This window comes from Bactrocera oleae, chromosome 3 (assembly GCF_042242935.1).
Source record: "Bactrocera oleae isolate idBacOlea1 chromosome 3, idBacOlea1, whole genome shotgun sequence".
Lineage (NCBI taxonomy): Eukaryota > Metazoa > Arthropoda > Insecta > Diptera > Tephritidae > Bactrocera > Bactrocera oleae.
The window spans coordinates 22,677,384-22,704,176 of NC_091537.1; the positions used below are offsets into that span (position 1 = coordinate 22,677,384).

General features: G+C 36.2%; 2 protein-coding genes across 4 annotated transcripts in view; both read left to right on the forward strand.

Moving 5' to 3' along the window:
- The window catches only part of Dus1 (Dihydrouridine synthase 1), a 55,177-nt gene that overhangs the window by 10,523 nt on the left and 17,861 nt on the right, over window positions 1-26,793 (forward strand). Inside the window, exon 1 of one of the 3 annotated variants that reach the window (XM_070106235.1) lies at window positions 14,361-14,379. The exons of the other annotated variants lie outside the window; for them this stretch is intronic. The gene's annotated coding sequence lies outside the window, so the exon portion shown is untranslated. Of the gene's footprint in view, window positions 1-14,360; window positions 14,380-26,793 lie in introns of those variants that run through there. 3 annotated transcript variants of the gene reach the window in all.
- Window positions 724-14,270, forward strand: LOC106625377 (uncharacterized). The gene has a single exon (XM_014245197.3). The coding sequence runs from the start codon at window positions 2,711-2,713 to the stop codon at window positions 5,972-5,974; it is 3,264 nt and encodes a 1,087-aa protein (XP_014100672.3). The 5' UTR covers window positions 724-2,710; the 3' UTR covers window positions 5,975-14,270.

A 26,793-nucleotide genomic window follows, 5' to 3' on the forward strand; every position in this document is an offset into this window, starting at 1 on the left:
AATACAATTTTAAAACACGCGGCAGCCCTTTTTATAAAACATCAAATGTATACTTTCTTATAAACATACATACATATGTATGTCCATTTAGCAACATTTTTAATTCTATAAATTTTTCTAAAAACAGTTTTAAATGGGTTGCCACCTTTTCTTAAAAAAATATCTAGGACTGATATCTTTCTCAAACACGTACTGTTTGATGTCAATTCTATTTTTTGTCAATTCAACTAAATAAAATTTTATAACATACGGCAACCCTTTCAATAAAACATTATCAAATACATATATATATTGTCTTATAGTTATGCTGTTTAATGTCCATATTGCAACTTTTTTAATTCTATACATGTTTTCCAAAAACAATTTTTAAACAAGTGGCAACCTGTTTCTGTTAAACCAATCAAGTACTACACCCTTTTTACTCTGCTTTTTCGAATTAGAGTTGAGAGCATAAAAAATATAATCCAGCTTTAGTTATAAAAATAATTTGTTTTCTGTTTAATTTGCCATACCACTGTATGAAAATTACAAAAACACAAACAAGCTAGAAACACTTAGCCGGCAAATAAATGAATGTCATTCAGAAGATGGCTATGTTAACACAAAAGGTAAATGTTGTAAGAGAGTAAGAGAGAAAAACTTTTCCACACAACAAAATGGGAATTTCAGCGAGAGTAAAAGCTCAACTGCGCAGCTTTCACGTTTACCACTTTTCCGCGATGAAGCATTGCAGCCGATACGACTGTTGAAACAGTTGCTGCGCGATTACGGAACGAAACGGTTGTAAGCGGAAAACCCCAAAGCATAGCGTGTACTCGACAATATTGTGCTGCTGAATATTTTTTCTTCCTCTTGGACGAACTCACCACCCAACCGCAGAGTAGTGTGAGTGCGCGCGAGTGTTTGTGCCGCCAAGGGGTGGTAGTCCATATTGATGCCTAACAATTGTTGCCTTGTGTGTGTGTGTATATGTGAAATAGTAAGCAGTGAAGGATGTATAGCAAATACAACAAAAACAGCAATAATACAAGTGTGTACCGAAGCAGCTGTGACAAGCGATGGCAATTTTCGAAGTTTGTTTCAACGCTGAATTTAAAAGCGTGTGCTAAATCAAAGTGAGCTTGGATCTGCGTCTGTGTGGGTTGTGTGGACATTTTGTTTTGTGTACCAGCATATGCATACATACGTACGTGCGTGTTTAATGAACATACTACGAGCAGCCGGTCGAAAATATGGGGTGAACTATACAATCCATTAGTGAGACGAACAAACACACATCCACCCAAAATCAAAGCGTGTGCAATAAAATAAAGTATGCGAAACTTTGTGGATTTTTCAGTTTTCAGCGCATAACGGTATGCAATGTGTGACACGAATAATGCGAGCGGATTAATAGACTGCAGACGAAAGGATTATTGCCAACAACGTCAACGCATAAAAAGTGTTGCATATTTTATGGCGTTGCAAAGCGAGTGAATAGCATTAGAAAGAGAAAGCGTTACGCTTAAAAATAGCAGATTACGTAAACCAGCTGCACCAAAACACACTAAAGTGTATTTATGTGAAAAAAACAAGCAAATAAAATCTCTATTGAAAAAAAGGATTTATTTATTTTGATTTTCAACCAATGGATAATACCTATTTTATAGTCGCTTGTGAGTGCAAGTGATTTAAGCAGCGCAAATATTTGCCTGCCAACCAAATGGCTAACCGAAAAATTAAAATACAAACAAAAAACCAAAAAATCCGCTACACGCAGTGAAGTGCAGCAGGAGAGGCACAAATACGAGTGCTGTACGTGGAAGCATCCGTGTTGTAACCTTGACATGCCGCCTACAGCCAGTCAGCCAGTCCTTTAAATACACACACATGCACACATATGTGTAGTGTACCGTTAGTATATGTATATATATGTGTGAACGTGCAACCTGCGGCCTACATTCAAAAGATATTCAAGCAGACAAAAACGCCAAGAAAGGCAGACGCATAACGGCACATAACGGCAGACGAGCAGTCACTTCCTTAACATTACTGCCTGCTACACACCCTCACACGCGCACGACAACACGCTCAAGCGTTAAAAGTACCATTTAAGTGCGTGTGCATATTTTATGTGCGCACACACATATAAACCTTCTTATATAAATATATATATATGAGAGTGTGTGCGAAAGCTCGTCGCTTACGTATGTAGGTACGCAGCTCGTCGGCTCCAGCAGTCTGTAATTACTTTAGTTTCATTTGTGTTTTCGTTTTTATCACAACTGTCGAGTGGCAGACAAAAAGGCAGCGGACAGCGGTCACGTGTGTGTGTCTATATATAATTATACAAAATATGCCAAGTTATCGAGTTGAAGTGTAGACTGCAGACCAAAATTCTTTAAAAAAAATTAAATTTGTTGAAAATAATAAAAACAAGAAAAACTATAAACTAAATTTAAACAAAACTTGCGCTTTGGGAACTCAAAAAGTCGCGTCCGTTACAAATCTTCCGTTTGGTTTAGTTTTGTTACCGCTGTGACGGCACTGTGATGTACTTATTCCCGTTACATAACGCCTGTTACTTCATCTCTTCACTTCATCTCCGTAAACTAAGTACTCTAAACCAGCAAAAACTACAACAACAACATCATCTTCATCTCCACCAAAAACCAAACTACAAGCTGGGATTATATCTTCAAAACTCACTCATAGCCGATGCTTTTGAAACATGCACAAACAAAGCAATGTTGCCACGATTACCGCTGCGACAGACGATGGCGCTGTGAAGCCGCATGAGTCCACTTTAAACGGTGGCGATAATATCATAACCATCAGCACGAGCAGCATTACTGACGAGTGTCATACATCAGCGTTTAACGAGCATTCGTTAAAGCCGCCGCCATCATCACCGAAATCAACAACAGACAGTAACGAAACTGCCGATCGCCAGCATTCCTGCACATATCTGAAACCTACAACTTCTGCGATCACCGTCTCCAATACACCGACCACCAACGCCGCGGAGCCGTCAACACAAACGCGTGCTTCTCCACACTGTTGTGATCTGTCGCGTTGCATTTCGTATCAAGAGAATATAGCCGATGTGCATCATCGTCGCGGCCGCCGTTTGCATGGCTTACAATTGCCGCTACATCCACTACAAGTATTCGGTTGGCTTGTGCTCATACTCTTCGGCATAGCCACATTCTGTGTATTGATACCGTCATTCTCGAGTGAAATTCAGGGACCACTATACGGTCTTGTCGGCGGTTTGTTTGTGGTGCACGTGGTGTCACATTTAACCGCACTCCTCACTGATCCCGCCGATCGTGAGCTACAACGCGTACATCGTAACGATCGCATAGTGCCGGAATTCGACCGCAACCGTCACGCGCATGTCATTGAAAACGGCCGCTGTCATTTATGTAATATACGCACTTCGTCGCAGCGCACGAAGCACTGTTCGGTTTGTAATAAGTGCGTCGGCAAGTTTGATCATCACTGCAAATGGTTGAATCACTGTATCGGTTCGCGTAATTATGCGGCATTTCTAATGTGTGTGGTCAGTGCAGTGGCCGCGACGGTGGTGATTGTCGCAGCCGTGGTGGCGCAAATTGTGCTCTACTACGTCCATCCCGAATGGCTGAGCTTCTGGCAGCCCACAAATGGAAATGTTGCCAATGTTGCAAGCACGGACCCTGCTGCGGTGCTCTATGCACGCAATGCTGGCACGCTTAATGACACAGCGGTCGAAGCTGGCAATGCCACGGCTAACATTGAATTCGCCGCAAATGTTACCGCCAATATTAGCGCTTATCTGTTGGATACCAATTTGTTGCCGGATAATGGGTCGCTGCCAGCAATTGCTGAGAACGTGAGTACACTGATTGCGGACACAATCAACGACACCCTGCTGTTGCACTTGAATCAAACATTCAGTGTCGCCGAGACAACGTCGGACACGACAGGCGACATTTCTAACAATAATGTTACAGTGGCCACCGTAGCCGGCATTGGTGTTAGCGATACAATATTTTTAGTGCTTATTGGGCTGTTAGGATTGCTGGCCGCCATCACCGCTGGATTGCTTATGCATCTCTGCTTTTTCCATATATACATCTCGTTTTTGGGACTTACGACCTATGAGTACATACGCAACCATCGGCAAGCGCAGGAGCTCAAAGCCAAAGAAGCCAACGCCAAGCAGCCAAAAGAAGATCATCAACATTACCCTTTAACTCCGTCCAAAAAGACTAACGACTGTGGCCAAATTTACTTTTGTTCAAGCGCGCGTCATCCGAACGCCGTCAATCCCGCTGATGTGCATTATTTTGATGCGCGTAAGCCACCGCCTAAACGCGATGATAGTCCGCATTCGCGTCTACACTGCTGCGTTAATTCCAGAGAATATCATCAGTCTGCTTCAAAGACATACTACATGTGTTCGCTGCTCGAGGAGAACGCTGCGCACTCGCCGCTTGCAATATCGCATATCAGCGGCGGCGACAGCACCAGAGCTGGTCGTTTGTACGACGCAAGCGAAACAGCGGACGCAACAGAGAGAGGGTACAAGACCTTCCATTGCTGTTCATCATTCGGCGCGATGGCGACGCAACGTCGTGTCAGCGCTGCAACGTCCAAAGCCACATTGGTTAGCGACTTGGAGGCGATAAGCGCGCGACGCTCATACATGCAGTACACCGAGCAATGTACATTGTGCACCTTTCGTATACGCAGTCCGATGGTGAGTAAACGCGTCGGCGATGTAAGCGCACGTTCTGCTAGTGCCAAGCAACGCAGCACCCATGGTCCGCGGGAGTTAAGTCCAACGCCGCGTACCGTTTCGGCAAGTTCTAAAGTGGTTAGTAGCGAGCATCAACGCTGCTGTATGAAGTCGATATCGAAGAATCAGCGTTGGCGACGAAAATGGAATTGCTGTTCGAATGTGCCCGACAGTCCCGATGTGCCGAATGATATTATCGCCGCATTGGCGATGCGTCACCAACACAGTACTGCCGCCAGCAGCGGCAAAAAAGTGAATGCCACAGAGATACCAGTGCATTTCATTAAAACAGTCAATGGTAGCGGTAGCGGTAGCGGTGACAGCAGCACTGCTAGTCTAAGTGGTAGCCGCCCTAACTCTCCACGCAGTGCCAATCTCAAATCAAGTTCACGCGTACGCCACACGCGCACCTGGCCAATGCCACGCCTGCGACACATGATGCGTATGCTCGGGCGTTATCGTCGCACGCGCTGTCGGCAAACGGACGCCAACAACGCAATTAGTAACGTTGACGAGCATCAAGTGAAACAAAATCAAATCCGCCCATTACATTTGCAGTCTAGCGGCAATGGCGCTTACAGCCGCCAACATCTTAATCACCATCAACCACAGCAACATTACAACGACAGCAGCTCACCACAGCCGCCCTCATCCACAACGACAGCATCGGAGCGTAGCGATCAGAGCATCTACAGTGATTCAAGTAATCTCACAACCCCCTCAGGTCAGACGCCCAATGCCATTGAAACTATTTTGCCCACATCAGTGATACGTGATGACACGTCCATGACATATACGACACCCATGGGAATCACATTGCCACCGGCCTTGCCACCACCGACACGTCGCAAAATACCAAATCCTACAAATTTGGAAGAGCTCGCAGAGACACTTAGTTTTGTCTCGCATTCGTCGGGCGGCAGTTCGGGCACTTTATCGCCGGTGCAGAGACTCCCCACGCTGAGCAACGTTTATCGCCGTCAGCGACGCAAACATTTCTTACGTACACGTTCACCAACTTTATCGCCAATACACGAGACCGGTCTGTCGAATCCAACATCACCGCAACCGGGTCGTCATAATGCAAGCGCCACCGGTTCAAATGCCGCTGTTGCGTCGGGTCTTTCATGCGATTCAGTTGAGTTGGCGCGAAAGAGTTCATCGAATAGTTCACTACATAGCGTTAGTTCCAACTCTAGCAGTACTTAAGTTGTCAAATTTACCAGATTCGCATTTTTTTTTCAATTGATCAACTGTTGTGTAATATTGAAGAGTTATGTAAGGTATATAAAGGTGTGTGTGTTGCACTACTAACTGAACCAAGTATCAACTCCAGGTGTTTTTAAAAATAGGTTTATCAGTAGCATACCCGATCAATTTTAATAATATCTTATTTTCTCTTGAATTGAGATATGCATCGCTTAAAAACTACTAATGGGCCAACCCAAAATCTCCCGTGAATCCTGCATTGACTCGTATTATTCGCTTGTCGAGTTAAGTGGAAATACTTTCCATTGTCATTAGTTTTAATTACAACATCATCGAAATTTGATATTCATGTTTGGTAGCAAGATTTTTTAAATCAGCAAAACTCTTATATCACATGTATATCTATTGAGCTAGATTTGAGTTGAAAGTCCTCCCGCTAGCACATAAAAACTCAGCGAACAAAGCTTAGTACTAGATAACCACTTGGAGTTCGAAACAATCTCTGTTCATAGAATAAATAGTTTCCAATATTTTCGCTTTTCGAAAAATAATTGAAAATTCTACGAAAATCCGTAGAAATTAACATTTTACCAAAACTATACATTTTGGATACATAATTTAATTGCACTTTCTCAAGTATGAAGCTTTATTATAATGATATCTATGGACTTTCTACAATGGGTTTAATGAGGCTGTGTGTTTTGGAAGTAGTTCTCGTCCTCAACTAAATATTTACACATAACTTTTAATATAAACTGGTAACAGTCCGGTGCACTTCTAAGCGAGCGGCAAAAGAGCACTCGCTAAAATAAGGTATGCGTCAATGCCGGCAACAACTCCTTTTGTTATCTGTCTGTAATAACGTTGGTCTAAAAATAAGCATCATACTATAGAGCACATGTTAGACTTCTGAAATGTCAACGGTGTTCCCTAAGGGGTTAGGTGCAGTCTCAAACATGAAAAAATTACAATAAAAATTATTTTCAGTAAATTATTATATTTTATAAAAGTAATTAAATAAAATTTCGAATTGACTTGACAGAAATTAAAAATAATAATAAAAATTTTAAAAGTATTGGTTGTTTGTATTGGTTCAGTTCTAACCAAAGCTGCTTCCGGTGGCCATTACTAACAAATCCTTGGAAATTCATCTAAAATCAATCGGACAAAAAAATGTGCTTCATTAATTTCATAGATCATCTAGTGCGTGATCTAAGCTTTTTTTTAAATTATTGTAACAAAATGGCGGCCTCAGGAAAACTTTTTCCAGATGTTCAGGAAAAACCCCAACAGTTAATTGTTTAAAGAAATCGAAGTGAAAAGACCTTCGATCAGGCACTAGTTTTTCATGTTTTCAAAAAGCTGTATAAATTTCATTGAAATCTGCCGAGCGGTTTTCGAGTTGCCGTGGTCACCAGTTCAAAAAACATGGTTTTGAGAAAATACACGAACGTTCCAGAGCGCCCGCGAACCCTTTGCTAATTATCGAATAACTCGAAATATATTTGTCGGATTTATTTGAAATTTCTAAGATATTATACTACTGATTTGAAAATTCTGACTAGCCCTAATCCCTTAAAACATTTAAAGTGGTTTCATCTGAGAAAGAGGGTACTACAACACAGATAAAGTTTCTGGGTATTCTTTAATATTCATTTTAATTCTATTGGGCAGACTCGCGTTCAGGTCTTTATTTGTTAAACAAATAGTCTGACATGCCTTTCTCTCTGGATATTTTAGAATACGTGGGGAAATTTTTCGTACTAAAAATATACGCTGGACAAGAGTGTATTGTACGTAACGGTAAAAGCTCTTATATTTACAGTTTATACTTAAATATAACAAATATAAGAATACACTTTCGCTGTGTGTTTCGCCTAGCAATTTCTCCTCGAACTCATACACACACACTCACACATGTGTATGCATTTGCAGATATTCGTGTTTACGAAATTGCATGTTAGCAAATATCCAATTCTACACATACATAAATAAACAATTTGCATATTGTTCCATTAAGTCCGAGGTTCATGGTCAGTTCGCCTTTTATTTCTGCGGATTTCCACGGTAATATTTCACCTGTCACTTTGTTGTATTTCAATTAAAACCTGTTAGGTTTGTTTTGCTCATTTACATACGAGTATGTACAAGTGATATGCCCATTAATGCCTACATATATGCACAACAAATCTCTTATATTATATATATCCTTGTGGAGCTGCTTAGACCTGCAGTGAAAATTTACACTTAACACTTAAGCAATAAATGTGGCTAAGCTAATTTATATATATTTGTACTTTTAATTCGAGCGACCTGTTCTAGAACTGTAATGACTTATTTAGAGTTATATCGTACGTCTGCTATATTTTTTGTCGAACTGTGATATACCGAAACAAATCGACAAATGGTTAGAAGGCTTGGAAATATACATTTTTTTGTTTCCTGTAATCTTCCAAAGTGCTCTGCATTCTTTAGCATTTATAGGCAGAACTATTTATATTTACAGGAGTCTCATCCACATTAGACTTTAAATCGACAAAACCATAAATTTGAGAAAAAAACAGCTCCTAGCAAAGACATCATACTCTCTAATATAATGACACGGTTGCATGTCGAATAGCTTCGCCTTAACTGAGCTTACAGCTCTCAGAAACTAAATGATCTATGATAATCTAAATGATCTATCAACGGTCTAACTTTTATGATACATATAAACCCTTAAGTGTCTTCCGATCTCTTATCTTATAATTTTTCTTTTTCTGCTCGATCCGAAATGTGAAAACGGTCTAACTTTTATGGTACATATACACTCTAAAGTGTCTTCTGATCTCTTATCTTGTAAATTTCTCTTTTTCTACTGAATCCTTTCGAAAGATCTTTCACGAAGTCTTCATTTGTTTCCAGAGAGGCGGCAATGTTGGATAAATATCCTTAAATACTAATTAAGAAATCATGAATTAAGTTCCTCGGTAGACACGCCGGAAAGGTTATGTTTATACAAAAATATTATAACAGAGAGAGAAGAAAGACGAAAGGCAATGTAACGGCCGTTAGTTTAGCAAACAGGACTATATCGAACTTGAAATAAGGCTCAGAGAGTTAGATTGCTTATTTGCTTTTCGGGCATAAAGAAGTTCTTTAGAGAGATGCGTCATTTATTGAACATTATTAAAAGCATTCAACAATTTTGCTAGAGTTAACTGAATTAGAGGCTGTAGAATCTGCGAAAACTGGAGAAACATATATTTCAAAATATGACACCAATTCCACAAGTACGAACAGGTAGATACCATACAATTATATATTCAATGCCTTATTTATAATTGCGATCAAATAGAGAATTGTAGACATATACTAAACACGTCACATCCGCCATTTTCATGTTTCTACTTTCATCCATTTTCCTCGTTTCATAATTATAATAACTCAATTTTTTTAAATTTTTTTTCCTTTCTTTGTTTGTTCCTCTACTCAACCCACTTTACGTTTTTGTATTCATAACAAAATTACTTTAACCATATCTCCCGCCCCTAATTAAAATTTTCCTTGTTGCTACGCCACTGTTGTTTACTCTACTACAACAAAGCGGCGCGGAGTCAGCAAAGAGAATTCAGTATGAGTCCAGCTAAATGAAATATGCACTTACCGGAATGTAATTGTACAGAGGTATACGTGTATTTAAGGTTGCCGAAGCACGGCAAACATTGAGTGCAGACAAGATGAGTCTGGGTACCGAGAACGCGGTCATTCGCGAAGTGTCGCTGCACCTCCACTTCGCACAAACGATGACTGTTTTTTGCTTATCATTGGCAATAGTCAGGCAATAAAACAATTGCCATTAAGCCGGAAGCATTTTTCCTGCTCGGCACGTCATCTATTCATTCTCTCTCGTTGATCCCTTTTGGACGGTTAGACGCAGAGGAGAAGTCGTCTAACAAAGAAGAAAATAAAATTTCAATATATCCGCAATTATAGATAAGTAAGCGTAACAGGCAAGGTGTAGAGTTTGTTGTAGGAGCTGTCTGACACTTCGGGTCAGAGGAGCGAACGAGTGTAAGCGCATTGAGCTTTGAAGTTGAAATCTTTTGCTTGTACGTTGTAAATATGATGGATTAGCCGGCAACTCCTACTTACTTTAGTTGCTTCTGTTATAGTGATAGAAGTAATCTTAAATAATTAATCAAAGAAAATCGATTGCACTTAAACTTTCTTCCAAAGATTTTTTTGTCAAAGGAATTTTTTCAAAATATCATTTATTTTATTTTATATGTATGTACATTTTCGATTCAACATTCTGTTATAAAATTGTATTATTTAAAACATAACTTAAACTAAAAACTGGTAGCCGACGCATTTCCCCTAGTATCAGACACATTTAAAGTCTCGCTCCTTGATGATGGACCAGATGCTGGCTTTAGCCTAGCATTGGGGGACCTTAACGGTAGTCCAGCTTGTAAAAGCAGTATACAAGAAGAGAATCAAAGACAATCCTCTCCTAGTCCGATAATAAAGACCTAAAGGCCTTCTTTGTGATCCCGTCAACTAAAGATTTCTGCGATTTCGCTATAATTTAAATCCATTTGACCCTTAGCAGTAAATAAATCTAAAGTGTTATCAATCACAATCAGTATACTCTAGCCAAGCCCTAAGGTAGTAGATCTACCGCTCGCTTAATGGTAACCGCATCTGTTTAAAAACTAGAGGTTGATGGTCTATTTGAGTTGGGAGTTTATGCAGTTCCTGTCTCCAACCTTTTCATTCAACTTTGGACCATCTAAAGTCTTACCGTTTTATCTAACATTGCTGTTATACTAAAATCATTTGTTGAAAAAGTGTAGCCTTTAAAATTATATAAGCCTAAAATTATTAAGCTCTGTACGGTTTGTGCACCCCAATCAGGTTTGTAGTATTTATTTTCAAGATTCATGATTTCAAATTATACTCTTTTGGAATGATAGTTTATTACGTTTATCCTTAGATAAAGGATTAGGTTAGCTTAAAAGGTCGATCAAATGGATGTCACTTAAACAGCTGAAGACGTCGGTCCATTGTGATACATTAATACTCTTAAGTATTGAGCGAAAAGATTCTCAAAAATCAACAAAACGCTATGAGCTTGTCATAAATTTCAATTCACCAGGTTTGCCGAACCTCAGTCTTACAACATACAGTCAATGGAGAAGAAAATGCCTGTGGGTTTCCACCTCTTTTCCTCCATACAGCTTTTATAATGCGTCCGACCTGATTATATCCTTACCGCACGAACGCCTCTTGGACAATGTCCAGTAAGAACTCCTACGATTATGGTAAGATGAACCTTACTGAAGGGAACTCATCGTCCTTTTTTGAGTAAATGTTGACTTGCACTCTAGTTAATGTTACTGACTGTCAAATTTATTGCTCTCAATACATTTGAAAAGCTTTTGCATAACCTGAGTTCACTGAGCAAACCGAAAACTAAAAACTTTGTATATATTCAAGAATAGATAATAACCGTCCGTGGAATATTCATACACCGCTTGCAAGAGATCTTTTCAGGAGCTCAAGATGCACCTAGATCATTTGTAATACAGTTATCCCAGATATAAGTAAAATATTTGCTATCGAACGTTCTAGGGTGCCCGAGAACACCTTGCTAATTATCGAATAACTCGAAAAGTTGGATTTGTCGAATTTTTTTCAAACTTTCAGAGATGTATTCTAAGATATTATACTTTAAGAAAATGATTTTTTCGATCTTTTAAACATTCTGACTACCTCCAACCGCTTATAGCAGACCAAAAATTTATAATTCTAGAAATTGAGGAAACCAACGAGGGCACATTCAAATTAGAAATTCAGTAAGAAAAAAATTAATTGTGTATTCATTATTTAGTGCTTGAAGTCAATTTGAGCATAGCATATAAGTTAACTTTTTCTAATAATGGAAAAATTATATATTTTTTATCTTTCATTACTTTGTTTCATTTTTCCTTTTGCCTATTAAGCATTAGAAAGAAATAAACAAAGAAATCGATAATACGAGTTGAATACGCTCGCAGGTCATTGACACACACACCTTTGCAAACACATACGAGTATAGAAGCACATACCTGAATATGGTAAAGTATATATCTACCATATATACATATAAATATAAGTATATAAGTGAACCCAGTGCATTATAAGAAACAACTCCCAACTCCAAACTCCACTCGAACGATCCAAAGAAGCGAAAGAACTTTAATATTCTTCATTTATTTAGAAAGCAATTTGGCGAATTCTCTGTAGTTGAACTGACAGTTATAAAGGTACACGAGTACATACATACTTATATAATGTGTCTATTTTAGTGAAACTGTAATTGGATACAACAAAGTCCTTTCAAATTGTTAACAGCTGAATATATGTACGTAAAAGAAAAACAACAAAAACAATAGAAAAGCAAATTAAAAATGGACGAATAAAGAATAACAAAAAAAAAATAAATTATGAAGCATAAAAAATGCGCAGTTTAAGACAAAAATAATGAAAACGAATACATTTACATTGTTAAATAAGAAACAAAAAATAAATATGGCAAGACTGGAAAAATTTGGTAATAAGTGAAATCGTATTGTTTTTGAACAGCGAAAGTGTTGAAGCGTTGGTGCTAGCATTAGTTCTAGTCTGCATTCACATACATACATACATACATATGTATAAGTCAATTAACGCATTTGTATGTACATATATATTTTTGCAAAATTAAAAAAATAAAAACGAAATATTAAAATAAATCAGCTTAAAGTGCTCTATGTGAAAGGTTCGAAATATAAAATTAGAAAAAAAAACGCAACGCACAGCATTCACATTGATATATAGTATAGTAGTGTAATATTTTAACTAATTGGTGTTTATTAGAAGATTATAAGAGCAAAGGCCAAACATGAAATAAATTAAGTTGTGGAACGAGGCAGCAACAAGGGCAAGGAGACAAGAACTAGCAGGGATAAACTCGATTCAAAAAAATAAAAATATCGTTGTACCCAAGCTTTAATACCCTTCACAAATATATACAAAATAATCCATTCATGAACATGCTTTTGTTCAGTCATTTTGTATGACAGCTATATGCTATAGTGGCCGAATCTGAACAAACTTTTTGGAGAATGTACCGTAGCTTTTAACAATAACCTATGCCAAATTTCGTGAATATATCTTTTCAAAAAAAAAAGTTTTCCATAAAAGAACTTGAGTTTGATCGGTCATTTTGTATGGCATCTATATGCTATAGTGAGCCGATCTGAACAATTTCTTCGGAGATTGTAACGGTGCTTGGGACAATAAGCCACACCGAATTTCGTAAGGATTAGTCGGTTAGTTTGTATTTCTTCGAAAATATTATTGCAGTTTTGGGCAATGATTTATGCGAAATTTCGTAAAGGCATTTTTTCAAATAATAAAGTTTTCCATACAAGAACTTGTTTTTGACTGGTCAGTTTGTATGGCAGCTATATACTAAAGTAGTCCGCTATCGGCGGTCGATATCTCAAAAACTGATTGACTAGATTTGGTTTGGAATTGAGGGTCTGTTTCAGTTACATAGACCCGACTATCGTGTGTAAAGACCCATCAATAATTTAGGTTATAGCTAGAAAGGTTAAAACTTCTTCTTCTTCTTCTCATCACAAAAACAAGTTTCTCACTGCTAGTTCTTGTTACCGTGTAATTTTAGAGTAAAATTTTACATGCACAAATTGGTGAAAGAAAATTACAACAAAAACCGTTACGGTTCGAAAATGCTTTACATGTTTTATTGTAAAAAATATTTACTACGTAAGAAAATTTTAGCATAAAAAATTAAAATTAAATATATGTAATAGCGTTATTAAAAAATTAGCAAGAGTTTGAGAAATCGTGTGAAAAAATTATTTTCGAAATTGCAAAAATTGTTGCTTCAACATTGCATTGTAAAGTAATTATCTGCTGCTACATTTTAGTCATAATTTATTATTATTTACTAATTTTATATAAAAAATACAAATTCAGTTTTTACCCTATAGAACAGATTACTCAGTACAACAAAAATTATTGTATTTACAAATAATGTATGAAAACAAAAAAATATTTTTAATATGCAAACCCTTGCTGATTAAACCAAATCCCTACATATAGACATACTCGTACGAACATTGTATATGTGAATGTTGAATGTTCCAGTAAACACACCCACATTTACACAGATGGAAATTAAATACAAAAAACACAAAAACAAAAATGAAATACTCGTCATAGCCAAATAAATGGGAATTTATTGATTTCAAAACCTTAACAACCGCTAATATTTTAATATGGTGCATTGGGTACAGTCAGTCCATACTCCACATACAACTTTTTTCTTCATTTATTATATTTGTATAAAGCTGAAGGAATTTAATTTAATGGTAAGTCTTTATTCCAAACTCTATAATATTGTTATAGACACTTATAAACTGAGTGCAAAATCTAAACATCTAGCCGCGCAACACTTGGCGGATAGTATTATATAAAGAAACCATATTACAAGTAGTAATATACGACCAATCGCACAATTCCTCTCGACTCTATACTCTGTATTTTATTTAATCTGGCAGGCAGAATACCATAGCTATACAGGTTAACCCATGTAACCCGGGTTTCATCGAGCAAAAAACGTTCTATTTTCAAGAATTTTTTTTCATATAAAAGATTAAATATTTTATTCAAACTTTTCATTATTCCTAATATACATATTTGATAAAGATTTTGTGAAATTTTCAAAGGAAAATATTCAAAACTCGGTGTGTTTAAACTAAGACCGATAACTAGAAGAAAGAACAAATAAAGTGAAGTTCTAGAGACAATAAAAAATAAATTTTGCTTTTTGAAGTCGTGAAACCCATGTAACCCTTAAGCAGCTAAATTCTGACCATCTATCCATTAGCTGAAAATTCCTTTATTCCTCTAATCAACTTTGTAATTCAAATAGAATCTGCATCTGCTCTACATATTACAAAATAAAAAAAATATTCCAGTGAGTTTATTCCAAAGAAACGGTAAAAAAAGTGAAAATCGAAAAATATTGCCTTAAAGTCCAAATTCAAGAAATATGTAAATATTTGTATTCTAAACATTTGGTATTCAAGCAGCAATAAAGTGCATGTAATTTAATAGTATGGCTAAGAATTTAACTTTATTATAAAGATAAGGGTTTGCTCGATATGTTTTATTAGTGGTTTCGGGCAAGTGACCGCCGAAGCTGGCTCGATGCAATTTCAGCCCAATTTTCGACCACTTTTTGCAGCAATTGAATCCGTATGTCAGCAATAACGCATCGAATATTCTATTCCAACGCGTCAATCGTCTCGGGCTTAACTGCGTAGACAAGCGACTTCATATAACCCCACAAAATATCAACGGTGTGAAATCTCACGACCTTAGAGGTCGCGCTGCTGACCCACGACGCGAGATAATGCGCTCACCTAAAGTTTCTTTCAATAAATTGATTGTTTCGTTGGCTGTGTAGCATGTGGCGCCATTTTGTAGGAACCTAAGGTCGTTCACATCAATATCATCCAATTCACGGATGTAAAAGTCATTAATCATGGCTCTATAGCGTTCACCATTTACTTTAACATTATGGCCGGCTTTATTTTTGAATAAATATGAACCAATGATTCCCTCTCCCCATAGAGCACACCAAACAGTGACTTTATGACGATGTTATGGCGTCTCAACAATGGCTTGTGGATTATCTCTCTCTAATTATTATCTTCTCTCTAAATACGACAATATTGTTTATTAAGGTACCCATGCAATTAAAACTGAGCTTTATTGCTGAACAAAATTTTCTTGTAAAAATCGGGATAGATCGGCATCTCGTTTTGGGCCCATTCCCCGAAAGTTGCGCTTGATGGCTCCACGAGTTTGATTTTGTAAACCAAATTCCTTACACAAAATCTTTCATAAAGTGGATAGGAACAGTTCTAATTTCTGCGCGCGATAGCGGATGGACCCATTTGGGGCTTCTTCGATACTCTGTCCCACAGCAGCAATAGTGTCTTCGGTGCGCACTGTACGGCATCTCTAAGAATGCGCATTATTCACTAGAGTAAACGTGATGCGAAACCGATCCATTATATCGACCGGATATTTGACACAGCGCGCGATGCGAACCATATCACGATTTGCGAACGTTGCTCCGAAGTGTGTCTGTTTATTATAAAATGGCAAACGAAACTGAGTCTTAATCAAGTAACAGCTGGCTAAAGACGAACTCCGAAAAAGTTCAGTCAAAAAAGTAACAACAAAGTTAGTCAAATTCAACTTAAGAATGTATGTAAACACCTCTCGAAAGTGGTAAAACCGCATGACATTCTAGCTCTATTTGTCAGAAATACCCCCTTACTGAATACTTTACAACCAAGATCATACGCTATTTGAAAATACCTAAAATACTAATTTTTTGTAGATGTATGTGTATGAATAAAAACAGATGAAGTCTTATATTTGTGCCAGTCTAGATAATGTTACGATGTCTATGAGACTTATTAAATAAATCATCGTGGAAAACATCTGATAAAGCATACTATACTAATTTGTTCAATCTGTTTTGCCACATTTTTCGCCAGTAACTCCAGAATCTTCGGAAGTTTCAAAAAATTTCTATGACTATGATCAAGAAAATGAAAAAGTTATAATTTACGTAATAGTAATTAACAAACTGAACGAAATTTATAATTTTACCAGATTTATTTTCGCCCCAAAAAACTGGCAGTAGGATTGCCAACCACAATGATTTGCATGTAACATTCCGAAAGCAAACGAGTAACTTGTCACTAAGGACACACCCTATCGTTGTAACATGCCAACTTGTTATTCTAAATTTGTTAACTGGTTACCAACATCTACACTCATTCAACACCCCCCAACTTGTGTGTTTACCCTCGTCAATGGCACGTAGTCATACGTTAATAGAATTATTTTTGCCGGCAACAAAGTTCAGCGTTGCGCGAATTAATGTAAGGCTCCTAACTTACATAGTTATATATGTATATTAGATATTAGCATACAATTTCAGATAAACGGATACCTATTCTCTTTCTATCCTTTTCTCTCTGCTCGGAATTACAGTAGATCGGTAATGCTGTTATTCAATTGAAATTTTAATCCCAATTAGTTGAAGGATTGACGATTTTGGCTTTGAAATCTCTGCGAGAGTTAGCTCCGTTATGCTTATAGCCAGATTATTTTAGGGCTCACCGTTATTGGGTACTGGTTTAAGTATGTCATTATGATATCTGTAAGGAAAAAGAGTTTCGAAAATCGTTTTATAAATCTCCATCATAAATCGATAAAGAAGGAATTTTCGTTGATAAGCGGGGAGTGGTTGATTGTTAAAATGTGATTTTTGGTCAAATAATCGGCCACAAGCGTCGATCGATAAAACGGCGCATTATTGTGCAACAAGCGCCAACTTCCATCTTCGCGATATTCGGGCCGAACACGTCGAATACGGCGCACCAAACGCTTCAAAACTCCAAGGTAGAATACCGCATTAACGTTTTGGCCGGGTGGAACAAATTCATTGTGGACAATAACCTTGGAATCATAAAAACAAATCAGTATTGTCTTCACTTTTGACTTCTCCAGGCGCGATTTTTTGGGTTTCGGCCCATTTCTCATTTATGTCCTCACGACCACTTTGAAAACGTTGAAACCACTCGTGCACTCTGCTACGGGATAGGCAAACATCGTCATAAACTTGTTTCATCAATTGAAACGTTTCGGTAAAAGTTTTACCAATTTTAATACAAAATTTAATGTTGGCTCTTTGTTCGAAGCTCATTTTCGCACCGTTGACAAAAACATACTGACACTTAAAATGCAATAACTTCACTTCTAATAGATAAAATTGATGTCATGAAATTTTTACTGGAAGTCGATAAAGGATAGCAGATTCTAACGCAGTAGTCAACATATAGATGGCGCCACTAGAGATACTTTTTTGCTTTGGAACGTCCCTTGTATTTTGGTGTGAAGTTTGATCTCCATATGTTAATTATTGTGTGTTTGACAGCTACTTTACGACACGAAAAGTTTGTCTGGCGATTTTTACCATTGGAAAAGAAATTGAACAATGAGTTTGCTTGAAATTTTGTGTTTCCAATGAAACCGCGACTACGCAATCATTGAATATATTGCTGAGGTGTTTTATTATGAACAAAAGTATTTGAGTGCCACAAAGCGTTCAGTGAAGTCATGAAGTAATCGAAAACTTGCCTAATGCGAGACGTCCATTCACCTCTGTTATTGACGAGAACATCGACAAAGTTAAAGAAACAGTGCTTGAAAATCGAAGTCATCAGAGAAATAGCAAAGGATCTCAACATCTCTTGTATATCAATTCAAACATTTGGTTATTGTTTTGGGTACGAAGCGTGTTAATGGTAGATGCGTACCAAATGTACGCTAAAGAGATGCTTGATAACTTAGCTAAGGACCCTACATTCATCAAATCGGTTATTACTGGTGACGAGACGTGGTTTAATGAAAATGACATCAAATCTGTCCAACAATCTGGCGAATGACGCTTATAATATCAACCGAAACCGAGAAAACCAAAATTCGCTGAAGGCACTAAAGGCCACCGAAGCTATAAAAGTTTATATTGGCTCAGGAGCCTACTTTGAGGACGCATTTTTTGTTATTAGATAGTATTTTCACATATTTCCTCAAAGTATAAACTTTTAATAAAAGTTTAAGGATATTAATATTTCATAGCTATTTTTACTATTGTATTTCCTGCTGGAAAATTTGCATATTTCCACTGTTATTAGTATACGATGACTAGTCCCTTAGCTTCTGAGCTTCTTATCGAGGTTATTACACAATTCCATAAAGTTGTTTGTACTAGTGGGTGCGCTAATAGGTTTGGACATTCATTTTGTTAGGAGGAGGCAGCGAAATTTAATTTATAGCTTAATATATACATTTTCTAACGCACATGTAGTATGCGCGAATGTGGTGGCGAAAATGGTTTTAGAGGCCAGTAGTATATGTACATATGAACATATATGTATGTATTGATTATCTGCGTGTATTTCCGTCGTTAAAAAAACTAGCACTAATAAATTGCAAACAAAAATTTTCCTAACCTCTGCTATAGCGGTTTTTAATACATATGCCATACTTACTAGTAATGCTGAGGGCGTTTAGTTAAGGAATGGATCTTTGTTTGTTCTTAATATTCACATACATGCATGTTCTTTTTGTTTTACTTCTTTTCGACTTATATGATTACACTCTAAATGGCTCTTCATACATTAATTCCTTACAATACTGAAAGAGCATTCCGTCACTATTCTATAAAAAAAACTGACGTCTGCGTGTTCCCACTTCAACTAATTTGAGCTCCCTTTCTTATAAAAAATTAACATGTAAAGGCAACAACAAATTCAATCAATTAAATATTTTACAATAGACTAAGTGGATGCCTCATAAAGTGGTCTAACCACTTTCTATTCCATCTCAATTAGATTATGACAGCTTATGTGATTTATACCAGTTTTTGTTCGATACCATGTTAAAAGATTTTTATATTAATCCATTATAAGACCGATATATAATATTTTTTTGGTAATAGTGATTACCAAACCAACTCACCAAATTTATATTTGTTTGTATAGGTTCCACGTACACCACTACTTACATTTGTCGGACGAAATATTTTACGGAACTATTAAGTTTACTTATTAAACTGTTAACATTAACACAACACAAAGATTAATCCTTTTGGAATTCATAGTACATGCACTCCATTTTTATTCTGTCGGAGCAATACCACTCAAGAGTTGATGTACGGATTGGTTTAAAGGAAAGCTATCCATTTGTACTCTGTCATGGTTAAGTATATTATTTCTTCATGTGGTTTCCCGAGGCTTAGTTTCGAGTTTCCCTTAAAGAGCTAGGCCAGTCTAGCACCCAAAAAAGTCTGGTTATGACAACATATTCTGGAAGTAATGAAAAAATCGAGTTTTTTTCTTTAAAGCTATATGAAACATATCTCTAAGTGAATAAAAAAGTTTCTTTGGACCCGTTACCATGATAAGAAAGTATAAATAAATATATTTTTTCTTGGCTTAACATCAATTTTCGTAACATTGCAGACTTTTTTTAAAAAGTTTAATTTTTGACCGGTAAAAATTAGCATTAAATTGGAAAAAAGGTTATAATAAACAAGTAAGGAAGGGCTAAGTTCGGATGTAACCGAACATTTTATACTCTCGCAAAGTCCAATAGTATACTCGTTTGAGATTTCTTTGTGGATTGGCTGATATTTTCGGTAGAAGGTCAACTATAGGCACTGGGGTCCACATATTTAGTACTTAGGGGCTTAAACAGTTTTGGTTCGATTTAGACAATTTTTGGCCACAAGGTGGCATACTTTAATCGCATTATTCACGCAAAGTTTTATCCCGATACAGTCATTGTTGCCTGATTTGCATAGTGGAAAGTGAAATAATCAGATGGAATTTAAAATGGTGTTATATGGAAAGTAGGCGAGGTTGTAGTCCGATTTCGCCCATTTTTGCACTGTGACATAGAAACATGAAAAGAACGTTATGCACCGAATTTGGTTGAAATCGGTTAAGCAGATCTCAAGATATGGGTTTTCACCTAAAAGTGGGCTGTGCCACGCCCACTGTCTAATTTTGAACGCGGTTCCTATAAAGTCATCTCATACCATCCCAGAGATAAAATTTAATGACTCTGGCGTGTTTAGTGCTTGATTTATCGCGCTTTTAGTAGTTTTTAACAGTACCGTTATATGGGGAGTGGGCGGAGTTGCCACCCGATTTCAACTATTTTCACACCGTCAATAGAAGTGCTAAAAATATTTGCTTCCAGTGAATTTTGTTATTATAGCATTAGCGATTTAGGAGATATGCACATTAAACCTATTAGAGGCGGGACCACGCCCACTTTTTTAAAAAAAATTTTAACTGCAGATGCCCCTCCCTAATGTGATCCTGTGTACCAAATAACAGTCTTGTATCTTATTGCGGAGCTTAGTTATGGCAAGTTATTTGTTTTTGATTAATGGCGTTTTGTGGGCGTGGCAGTGGTCCGATTACGCCCATCTGCAATACCAACCGTCTCACGGTACCATGAAACATGTCTACCAAGTTTCATAAAGATATCTCAATTTTTACTCAAGTTAGAGCTTGCACGGACGGACGGACAGACGGACGGACGGACAGACAGTCACCCGGTTTTCAACTCGTCTCTTCATCCTGATCATTTATATATATATAACCCTATATCTAACTCGATTAGTTTTAGGTGATACAAACAACCGTTAGGTGAACAAAACTATTATACTCTGTAGCAACAGGTTGCGAGAGTATAAAAATACTGTGAAGTTGAAATTAAAATATCAAGAGGATACTTGCAATAGTCTCTAAGTACCATCGTCACCCGATTTGAAAACGTAGTTTCGAAATTCGAAAAAAGTACATTCAAAGTTTAACGTGCTGACTACAGCGGATTGGACTGAGAATTTTTTTACTATTCTATCAGTTAAAGAATTTTTTAAGCGCGCTAAAGTATACTTTAAGCCCTTTAAATCGATTATAAAAACAATTAGGGATTTTTCGTAAAGCGAAGACAAAAATTTTAATGGAGCAATTTATATTACAACTTCAATAAATCCAGGTAAAGTATAAGTCCATGTGTAACTCATTGAAATTTGAGTATGATATTAATATCCGCATGTTGAAATTTAATCACTATTAATTTTTAAAAGCGCGTTTCATATTCGTCGTATGTTTTAATAGTCATGCGCGACTTTTATTCGTAACTATTTTTGTAGCGTGACCGTATGAAATCACTAGCAACAACAATGCGCTTTGAATATAAATCCTTTTAAGCATTGAAATGCATAATTTATTTTCAGTTTGAAATTCATTCGGCGGCGATGGGAATGACGAAGAACGTACATACATATGCACATTAGTCATATTTTTTTGTTGCACTAGACAAATACCTATGTTCTCTGTATTGTCAATTTCAATTAACTCTCAATGAAACAAAGAGGATACGATATATGTTGTAGAGGATAGCGTTTTTAGAGAATTTCGTATTACTGTAGTAAATATAAAAAAGTGATGTAACTAAAAATAAAAAATTAGCCATTGAAACTATTTAATTTATTTAAAAACAAGAAAAAACGTTAACTTTCAAACCCTTCACAAATACAAAGGCTCCTTACAAGAGCATGACCGATCGTTCAGTTTGTATGGCAGTTATATGCTAAAGTTATCTGATCTGAACAATTTTTTTCGGAGATTACATTGTTGCTAAGACAATTACTCATGCCTAATTCCGTGAAGATACCTCGTCAAATGAAAGAGTTTTTCATACAAGCACTTGGTTCCAATTGTTCACTTTGTATGTCAGCTATATGCTACAGCTGGTCCGATATCGGCCGTTCCGACAAATGAGCAGCTTCTGAGTAAGAAAAGGACAAGTGCAAAATTTCAGATCGATAGCATAAAAACTGAGGGACTACTTTGTATATATAATATATAGACAGACAGCCGCACATGGCTAAATCAACTCAGCTCATCATGCTGATAATTTATATATATTTTTTATAGGGTCTCCGACGTTTCCTTCTGGCTGTTACAAACTTCGTGGCAAACTTAATATACCCTGTTCAGGGTATAAAAATAGACATATTTTAATGCAATTATCTTATTACTCTTGTAGCAGAAGAAAACATTCGCCAAATAGTTTTGAGGCGAGATAGCGAGTTAACAGTTCCTGGCCGCATATAAATCAATTTCGGTGTAACTGTGGGTACGGATTTGTATTTTTACCTACTTTGTTCTTTAAAATCGGGAATTGGTCGATAACACTTATCAAACTTTTTTTACATCAACAAACCAATTGTTTTATGTACTGTGCCAAAGTCTCTAAAAAAACATCCGAAACTTAAGAAGAATCTCTTTTAAAACTCCTTTGAGTTTTAGTAATTATAATTATAATGATTAAGGCTCGTATACGTACATAGTTGTACCGAAAGCAAAAAATTTATTTGCCTTATCAAACAAAAATTCAGAACTAAAACTTAAAAACGTCGACTGGACCGAAGCTATATACCTTTCATCAGTGCATTTCTTATAATCTTATAACCAAAAGTCCTTTTATGATTGGTCTTTGATCGGTCGATTTGTCAGTCCGATCTGAACAATTTAATCGGAGATTGGAAATTGTATCGTTGTCTTAGACATTAACCTGCGTCAAATTTCGTGAAGGTATACTGTCATATAAAGAAGAGTTTAATACAAAAACTTGATTTTGATCTGTCAGTTTGTATGGCAGCTATATGCTATTGTTTCCGATATCGGAGGTTCCGATAAATGAGCAGCTTCTTGATAAGAAAAGAGCGTCCGCAAAATTTCAGATCGACATCTCAAAAACTCTAGTAACTCAATTATATATGTACGTATATACAGACGGACGGACAGACTTTAAAGTTTAACAAGCTTCGTGGCAAACTTAATATATGTACCCTGTTCACGGTATAACAATAGTTCATTTATTACAAAAGCACAGCCTAATAGTAGAGCTTTTTAGCTTTTGATATGCAAAATTTTAAAAATTATTTTCTCTAATTTCTCAATTAAAATATTTTTAAAGTAAAAACTCCATTCAAGGTAAGTCTTGACTAGAATGAGACTAATTAATGTCACTTCTTTAAAACAAATCCCAATTTTTGGATGTGTGACACGTTGGACCATATTGCTAGCATATTTAAATATTGAAATTACTGTACTGTACTCTATTAAATGGGTCATCCTATATGACGGCCTGTTTTTTTTTTGTTTGGAGATTTTTTAGAATTTTTTTTCTACGACCAGTAAATAGATAGATCTTTAAGCTTTATTAATTTTATTAACATATATATTTCGACAGTATAAATATAAATTTTAAGCTAAAAACATTGAGTAGAACATGAGTTAGAGCATTCTGAACACCCCCACCTCGAAAAAATGGGCTTGCACTTTCACGATTCCGGTTGACTGACTGGCTTATCTGAAACAAAAGAAATTAGCGCCATTTTCATCTGTAAGTCTAAAAGCACGGAATGGACAATTATCAAATGAATATACCAAAAATTGGACGTTTGTGTACTCTACAAATTTAAAGTCATTCGGTCAAGCCATTTTTGAGATACGATGGAGGAAAGTTTGAGAAACACAGTTTAGAGAAAAACGGGTTTAAAGTTTTAAGTCTGCCAACTCAGTGCTCCGAACAGCTCTTTTTTCTAACTGCTATATCTTTAAAACTACTTCGAATTTTTAAAAGTCCCTTAATTTCGTATTCTTGACATGTTAAGAAGCATTTTTAGAGCCTTTCAAATGGCCATAACTGTAACAGCATATTTTTCAGATATGTCTCAAATAGTACTATTGAAAACGTTAAGGATTCGTGGTTTCAGTTATGTTCCATAGTCTCTCTAAAGCTTGTATATTTTGTTTGCATGAGTATTTAAAAAAAGAAAGTGTCTATCCAGAGAAAAATTATAACTGAGTAATTAATAAAAACGAGGCTCTTGTATTTTATCTTTATTTTGATTATTTCCAATTGAACTAAAATAAATAATTGTACGCCATCGACGTTAGTCTCAATAATAGCTTTCAAATTGTGCCGTTGCCAGCTTTTACAAACTCTTTTCATTCAATTTGCTCTCCAAAATAGTTTTTTTCCGCCACATCAATTTCACCTTTGAAAACTCTTGCAGTAAACCTATTTCCTTTAATTTTGGTCATCTAATAATTTTGCTAAGTGACATTTTCCCTTTTGCCTTAACGCAATTACAACTTCCAATTGATGTTGTTGTACACAATTACAAAAATAAGTGCAGTTGTAGAACTTTGTGACACACTGTCACGCACTGACCTACAAAATTATATACTTATAAAATATAAGTTACAATTTTATAATATAAGTATACACATGTAACATAATATTATAAGAGTATGGGCGAAAAGTTTGTAGCTTTTCAACCAATCGAGTGCATTCCAAAACAAAGACGTGATCGAGTACCATTTTTGGTTAGTGGTGGAACGAAGTAAAAACTCTTCCGAGTGACAAACCTGTCATGATATTCAGACTTCTATGCCAACCTCACACACTTTCAATTCCTGATCGTTCAATATCATTACATTTCGTGTATAGCCATTCAAAAAGTCTTTTATTTATTGCCATAGAGATCCAAAATAACTATATATGACTTAGGACCGCATAGTTCGTTAGACTTAGATTAACATTAAGACTTGCTGTACGGACTCGGAGCTCGTTTAACAATACTCAACCTTAGATTAAAAGAACCTCTGCAGTTTCGTTTATTTCCGTTGGTTCTCATCTATAGAGCCCGAATCTTTTTTAACGCATTCGTTTTTGCCCAGAGTTGGTTGAGCTGTTTTGACGTCCATCTGATCGACAGTAAACACCTCTTGGTCGGAGAAACTTGGAACATATTCCTGCATCTTTGGTACTCCATCCAACAAGCTTAGCAGGCCTACAGTGTCCACACACTGTGTTTCACTCAGTCTCACTCTTTGATGTACTATGCATCGAAGAATTCAGAAACCCTATTTTTTAGTAGCTATCTGACCATTTACTTACTTAAAATATACCTATAATTCATGTAATCAGTGAACCCACCACTTCTTTATTGGCCTGCAACCTCAACTTGATATACACTTTAATGCTTGGGTAATATAAAACTATGACAATCTTAACATGCTACCTATTTCTACTCGCCTTAAAATAGACGAGAAATTCGCTAGACCGAGATTCTATATAAATTTTAGAACACTCTTGTAATGCTATCAAATATACGAATGTCATGAAATTATTTACTTAACTACCGCAAAAGCACTATCTCATAATTTAAGCGATTATGGTTAGATGATGATAAGTATAAATGCAAGTGGAAGCCTTCACATAACGTTGAAATGCTTTTGGTGCAACAATGCACAACAATGCAATACCTCCTCAGCTTCTACCCCGGCTCTATGAATGTGGTCATTATTGTTTGCTTCGTAGGATGGTATTTGCTTGCGACCTTCTATTTCCCACATTGGTCATATGTTCTCATTTGAGTGAAACAGTTTTGTGCATTTTATAATATACGTATATAGCACTAAAGGTCAACCTAATATTTCAGTGGTGTAAAAGTTATACAATTTCGTCACTATATGTTACATTATAAATGAAGAAACGTTCAAAACAGTGGACCTTTCCGGAAAAGCGAGCAATAAACAGGATATTATTTCAACTATTCGATACAGTAGACCTTTGTAAGGTAGTTTTTGTGATTGAAATTTACATCAATTTTATTGATCTTTATATTAACAACACTTGAGTTCAATCGGTCAATAATGTCCCCTGATACTTTGAAATTTCCTATTTTTTTTATTATAATATTTTTTTCTAAATAATTAAATGGTATATAGTATTTGGCTACGGTTAAAGAATATATTTAGAATTTGGCGTTTATTTAAAAAAAAAGTAACTTAAATTAGACGCCATAGTGTGTTGAAAATATCCCTTTGGTTTCACAATTTTTTGAAAATAAATGTGGATCCATTCTCACTTGAGATTAAGGTACGAACGTATCTCGGAAACTATTAAAGCTACGCCCACTCAGCTCCAGAAAAATGGGGGAAAATTGAGTGATAAGACTCTCATACCGATTTGTCAAAATTTATACATTTGAACACCATTTTGAAGCTTGTCAGCTTATATTACTTTACAAGAAGATA